This window comes from Pongo abelii, chromosome 6 (assembly GCF_028885655.2).
Source record: "Pongo abelii isolate AG06213 chromosome 6, NHGRI_mPonAbe1-v2.0_pri, whole genome shotgun sequence".
Classification (NCBI taxonomy): domain Eukaryota; kingdom Metazoa; phylum Chordata; class Mammalia; order Primates; family Hominidae; genus Pongo; species Pongo abelii.
In genome coordinates, this window is record NC_071991.2 from 140,629,657 (window position 1) to 140,635,918 (window position 6,262).

General features: G+C 40.2%; 1 protein-coding gene across 1 annotated transcript; it reads right to left on the minus strand.

The window, feature by feature from the left end:
- Positions 1-436: 436 nt before the first annotated feature.
- On the minus strand, positions 437-5,173 carry LOC100446476 (olfactory receptor 9A2). Its single transcript, XM_063725820.1, is given in 5 exon segments — positions 437-3,073; positions 3,289-3,689; positions 3,692-3,796; positions 3,799-3,873; positions 3,876-5,173. Coding segments are annotated over 5 exon segments (951 nt in total). The 5' UTR covers positions 4,108-5,173; the 3' UTR covers positions 437-2,935.
- Positions 5,174-6,262: the final 1,089 nt, after the last annotated feature.

Below are 6,262 nucleotides of genomic sequence, written 5' to 3' on the forward strand. Positions count from 1 at the left end.
TTCTGCGCCCTGCATTCCTGGACAGTGTGCTTTGGCTGCTCCTGGTGTAGTTCAAGTAACCCCAGGTGTGGCTTGACCTACCACTCTGGAAGGATGGTACAAATGGTAGACTTTGGTAGCAATCCACTTGGTGTTAATTCTACAGGCATGCACAATGCAAGAACTATGGAGGCATGACTTCCTCCACCTAGATTTCAAAGGATGCCACGCAAAGCCTGTGGGCTCAGGCAGAAACTTGCTGCAGGAGCAGAGTCACCACAGAAAGTCTTCACCAGGGGATGCCTAGTGAAGCTGTGGGAGCAGAACTGCCCCTGACACTCAAGAACTGCAGAGCTACTGGTGCGCAATGCCAGCCTGGGAGAACTGCAGGTACTAGACTCTAACCTGTGAGATCTGCTGAGAGGACTGACCAAAGGCTTGAGGGCTCAACCCCAACCCCAGCATGCCCAGGATGTGGGACATGGAGTCAGAGGAGATTATTTTCCAGCTTAAAGACTTAATGTTGTTTTCCCTATTGGGTTCTAGACTTACTTGGGACCAGTCATCTCTTTTTTCTTGCCTATTTCTTTCTTTTGGAATAGAAATGTCTATTCTATACCTGTCTTACATCATATATTGGAAAGACATAACATTAATTCACAAGCTCACAGATGAAGAGAAATTTTCCTTGGGGTAAATTGTGCCTTGAGTCTCGCCCATATCTGACTTAGATGAGACACTTGAATTTGGACTTTTGAGTTGATGCTGGAATCAGTTAAGACATTTAGCAGCTATGGGGAAGGGACAAATGTATTTTGTATGTGAGAAGGACGCTACTTTTGGGTAACGAGGAGTGAAGTGCTATGACATGAACGTCCCCTCCAAAACTCATGTTGAAATTTAATTACCATTGTGACATTGTTGAGAGGTAAGACTTTTAAGAGGTGATTAAGTCATGAGGAATATCCCCTCATGAATGAATTAGTGCTGTTTTCACAGGAGTGAGTTTGTTATTCTGAGAGTGGATTTGTTATGAAGTGAGTTTGGCCCTCTCTTGCTCTCTCACTCTGGCCCTCTCTTGCCCTTCCACCTTCTGCCATAGGATGACACAGCACGAAGGCCCTTGCCAGATGCCAGTGTTATGCTCTTGAATCATAAGCCAAATAAATTCTCAGTGTCCAGAATCATAAGCCAAGTATGTTTATTTTCTTTACAAATAATCCAGGCTGGTATTATTTATATTCTCTTATAGCAATGCAAAATGGACTACCACTATCTAATTATGACTGTACTAGAACCTAATTATAGACATCTACTATCTAATTATTTGGATCTTATATCTTATATTTCTACCAGAAGTTGATTTTTTAAAAACCCTATTCGCCAGCATTCACAACAATACTTAGTATTCTCAGAGTTTTATGTTTTTCCAATCTGATGGATGTGATATAGTGGATGACTAAGTAAACTTTGGCAAGTTATTTAAATTCTCTGAGCTTCTATTGTCTCATCTCTTAAAGGATACTTCTCTGGATTAATGAATTAGAAAAAAGGTATTCTTTCTGGTCAGAACAGATCCTCATTTACTGGGCTTGGAAACCATGGGCATCTTTGTTTAAGCAAAAGTCTCCCCTTTCTCCAGCCAGTGCAGTCCCACCAGAGTCCACTGGTTGGCTTGCAGAGCATGGGCTGGCTGAATTTAAAGCTCATTCCCTACCTTGTCTGGTACTTTAATGCAATGCAAACTACCCAAACATATGTGATGGTTGTCACTCCTCACAGGACAAGACAACATGGCATCCTCACACAATACTCTTTAAAATTCTCAGTAGCCTCATCATCCCACTGCTGAACAGCTCAATTTTCTCACTTACTTTAGGGCTGGTAGAATCTGCTGATTGTTGTTGTTTAGGTAAACTTCTTCCTTATAAGGGCTTCTTCCAATATTATGTGAAATTCTAACAGTTGTATTACCAAACAGCCAATTCCTATAATTGCTAGAAAGCTGGGAGTTAAAAGAGTGGCCTCTTATTTTTAAAAAATTCTGCCCACAGAGATGATATACACGATGGTACTGAGACTGTTGGATTTGAGAGATGGAGAATCAAAAGACATTATAAAGTTTGAAGTCTAGATCTGGATACAGTCTGAATAGACACAGTTGTGTTAAACAGCCATAAAATACAGGATGCTCTCTAGAATTAGTCATTTAGTTCTTATTTGCCCCTGTCCCTATACTCACCACAAAGAAGGGCAGTGAAAGGAATATGCTGAAGCTTAACAAAAATAACTTTTCCCCCATTTTTATCCTCAAATATTTTTATCTTCTTTACACCACAAATATCTGCTGAATGAGAAGCATTCCAATTCTCATATCGCCACTCTAGACTGGTTCTGTGACAACGTGAACAGTGTTACACCTCCTTTTCAGTATCAATGGGGCAGAGAGAAAGAGCCTTGGGATATCTAAAATGCATGTGGCCATCTCGTCAAAAAATTGCACAAAAATATAGGGAAGAACTTAGCAACAGGTGATGAAGGACCAAAGTGAGCATCTCTACCTTTCTACTCTGATTAGGACACCTCTCTCAGTCCACCTCCCTCCACACTTCCTCCCTTCCCCAGAAAATACATTTTCAGAGATGGACTATAAGGAAATGAATTGGGCTAATAGAACTCTTACAAAAATGTCTGCATTTCCTTTCTCTAGTCCCTCCCAAATCACAAGAATATGTTCAACAGTGGAAACAGGCAGGAACTAAGGCTATGAGATTCTCCTGGGCAGACAATGGATTTCGTTATTACCAGCCTAATCTGCTTCCATGGTGTGATGGCGAATTGTACACACTCTTTGGCTTTTGTAATGATGATAAGAGAAAAGAGGAGTTAGAATTTTCTAGGTGACTTAATAATTAACGGTGAGGCTTGTACCACCTAAAACTGACTTAGAGAACAGCTAATCTTTGAGGAGTTGACAGCAGTGTTTCATTCCATCTCGGAGGGCCTCTTTGACTTTGTCATTCCGGAGAGTAAAGATGAAAGGATTCTGGAAGGGGGTTAACACAGAAACCAACAGGGATCCAGTTTCAGCTTTCTACATATGGCTAGCCAGTTTTCCCAGCACCATTTATTAAATAGGGAATCCTTTCCCCATTTCTTGTTTTTGTCAGGTTTGTCAAAGATCAGATACTTGTAGATATGGCACATGTATACATATGTAACTTACCTGCACATTGCGCACATGTACCATAAAACCTAAAGTATAACAATAATAATAATAAAAGAAAAGAAAAAAAAAAAAAAAGAAACCAACAGGGAAACTATCTTATTGTACTTGACTCCCTGTGTTTGCTTGGGTTTCATGTAGAGAAACAAGCAGCTGCCATAGCCGATCACAACACAGGTGAAGTGGGAGGCACAAGTGGAGAAGGCTTTCCTCTGGCCAGAGGCTGACGGGATCTTGAGGATGGTGGAGATAATGTAGGTGTAGGAGACAATCGTAGGTCTCAAAGAACCAATGAGAATAAAAACAGCCATTAAGAAAAGGATAAACTCTGTGAAAAGAGAGTTATCACAGGACAGTTTGAGAAGTTGCCCTTGGTCACAGTAAAAATGGTCTAATGAATTTGATTTGTGCAAGGTAAACTGAAATGTGGCATAGACCGGCCAGATTTCAGAAAGAAATCCAAACACCCATGACACTATTACACCCAAATACAGGTACTGCTGTTCATAATGATGTTGTACTTCAAAGGGTTACACACAGCCACATAACAGTGCACAGCCATCACTCCAAGTAATGCAAACTCCGTGGTCACCACAGGAAAAGTTGAGTAATACATGTAGAGAAAGATACTGTCTGCATCCCAGGAAGCAGTAATCCCCAAAGCATCATGGGACAATTATGGCTGTGACCAGGATCTCCAGGGCAGAGAGGTGGTTGAGGAAGAAATACACAGGGGACTGCAGACGTTTATCCACACAGACAATCACGATGATGACCGTGTTTCCCATTAATGTCACTAAATAGAAGAAAAAGAATATAGCAAAAAGAATGTGGTGTAGTCCTTGGGACCCAGGGAAGCCTAGAAGGTGGAATTCAGTGGCATTAGAGTGGTTGTCCATCATTTAGTCCTTGATTCTGCTTCTTTTGAAGCCCAGAGATTAAAAGAGAGGTGGCATTGCTCCACATGGTCCTGCTCTCAAGAGAGAAGGAAGAAAGATTAGGTTAAGAAACTATTTCCAACCTGAGAATCAGGTGACATGTCCCTGCTACTGTGGTCGGCACATACATAGCTTGAGGTACATGTTGTCATCCCACGTCTACAAGTGAGGCTCTCACTTCCCTGTGTAACCAGCCCCCTAGAATGGGTGAAAACATCTTCTTCTACTGGTGGTGAAATACCTTCCTTGCCTTTTTCCCCACTAAATGTACCTTCTCTCGGGGGCAGAGGCTAAGACCTTTTAAATAGGCCAGTTTTAAAGGTGAGTCAATCAACTCCCTCCCATCCTGGAGTTGTCCTGTTTTCTCTTAGGTTAACTGTGCAAGATGACATAAAGGCATTTTATATGATGTTCAAAGGATAGAACTTTAAACCCCAGCTCTCATCTGTAATGGTAATGCATAGACCCACCTTTAGGGCCAGCAGAAAGGAGGCAGAGGATGTAAGACTAACATCTCTGCTGTTCCAGATTTTAAAATCTCCATTTTACAGAACAGCAAGATCTCTAAATGAGAACTCTAGAGCTTGGGATAATTTCCCAGAACAGATCCTTTCTTCTCTAATTCCATTTTCCTTCCAAAGTTGTGGGAGGAAGGAAAGATGGCACCTGGCGCAGATAAGGAATAGATCTGGGACCGCCAGCTGTTAAGGATGCCTGGCTCTCTGCCTGTCACTTCATCCCATTATTCAAATGTCACCCTTTCCAAAGACTCTTTCCAATCACTCTGCCCAAAACAGAAAAGACACACTCATTATTGGACTTCCGTTTTTTTCATAACAGTTGTCATTACCTTGTATTATGTCTAATTATTTATTTCATTCCTTCATTTAACAATAAACAAATGTAGTCATGAACAGAACAAAGAAAATTCCATGCCCTGTGGAGCTTATATTCAAGGAAGAGGTGGGGGCTAGACCACACACAAGACACCTAAGTAAAATATGTAATAGTTTAATTTGTTTATCATGTCAGAGGGAAAAAAATAAACAAGAAAGAAGGAGAGGAAATTTAAGCTTATTTATTATTTATCTATGACATTAGAATATAAACTCCATGAGGGCTAGGACATATCTTCACTGTTGTATTCTGAGGCTGGCACATAAAATTTACATATATAAATTAAGTAGTTATATATTTTATATATATATCATATATCTTTTATATAGATATAGACAGATATATTATGTGAAATGAATATATCATAGATATATCTTATATATTAAATTATGTATTAATTTATCACAAGGTAAACCAACTAATAGCTGTGTGAGTCAAGATTTGAACCTAGGTCTGTCAGACTTCATCACTCACACAGCTAACTACCACACCTTATATTATATTATTTACTATCTTATATTATTTATCTTATTTATATAAGATATATGAAATATATCTTATATTATATAAAATATACATATCATATATATTTTAAGTTATTTAAATATAGAAGATATATATCATATATATAAAATAAGTAGTGCTGACAAATTTTGCCATATGAGGTATGGATGGATGGATGGATAATATATGATTAAATAATACTTGTTCTGGCCAGGATAGGTTGGGCCACATTCCCTCAATCCTACTCTGGTTGGTTTTCCTTCCTGCCTCACATTACCATTTTCCCTCCTGCCCTTCCCTTGCTTAGGTAACCCTCTTCCTGTCTATGTCACTGTTTTACTAATGGTTTAAAAAGCTTCAGGGACAGAAGTGATGGGAAAGCTCAGTGTTCTAGTTTTCCACAATCTCTGCATAACCAGCACGAGATGAAGAAACATGAGCGAGAAGGACACCTACTGTCAGGGAGCTGTGACTGTGTCTAGCATTGGGTCCGAGAGGAGCCGGAAGTGCTCTCTGCTATGCAGAAAGGATCTGGAGATGAGCCTATACAATCTACTGCTCCCCTAGCCCACACTTCAATATCTGGGTGACTTTGTTCTAGGAGATAGGCAGGCCCAGAATGTCCCATCCTAAAATGCTTTTATCCTCTCCTTCATAGAGGAGACCCAGGGGCTTCATCACTTCTTCTGATGTTCTCTAGGGCTCCGCTGGGGCTACC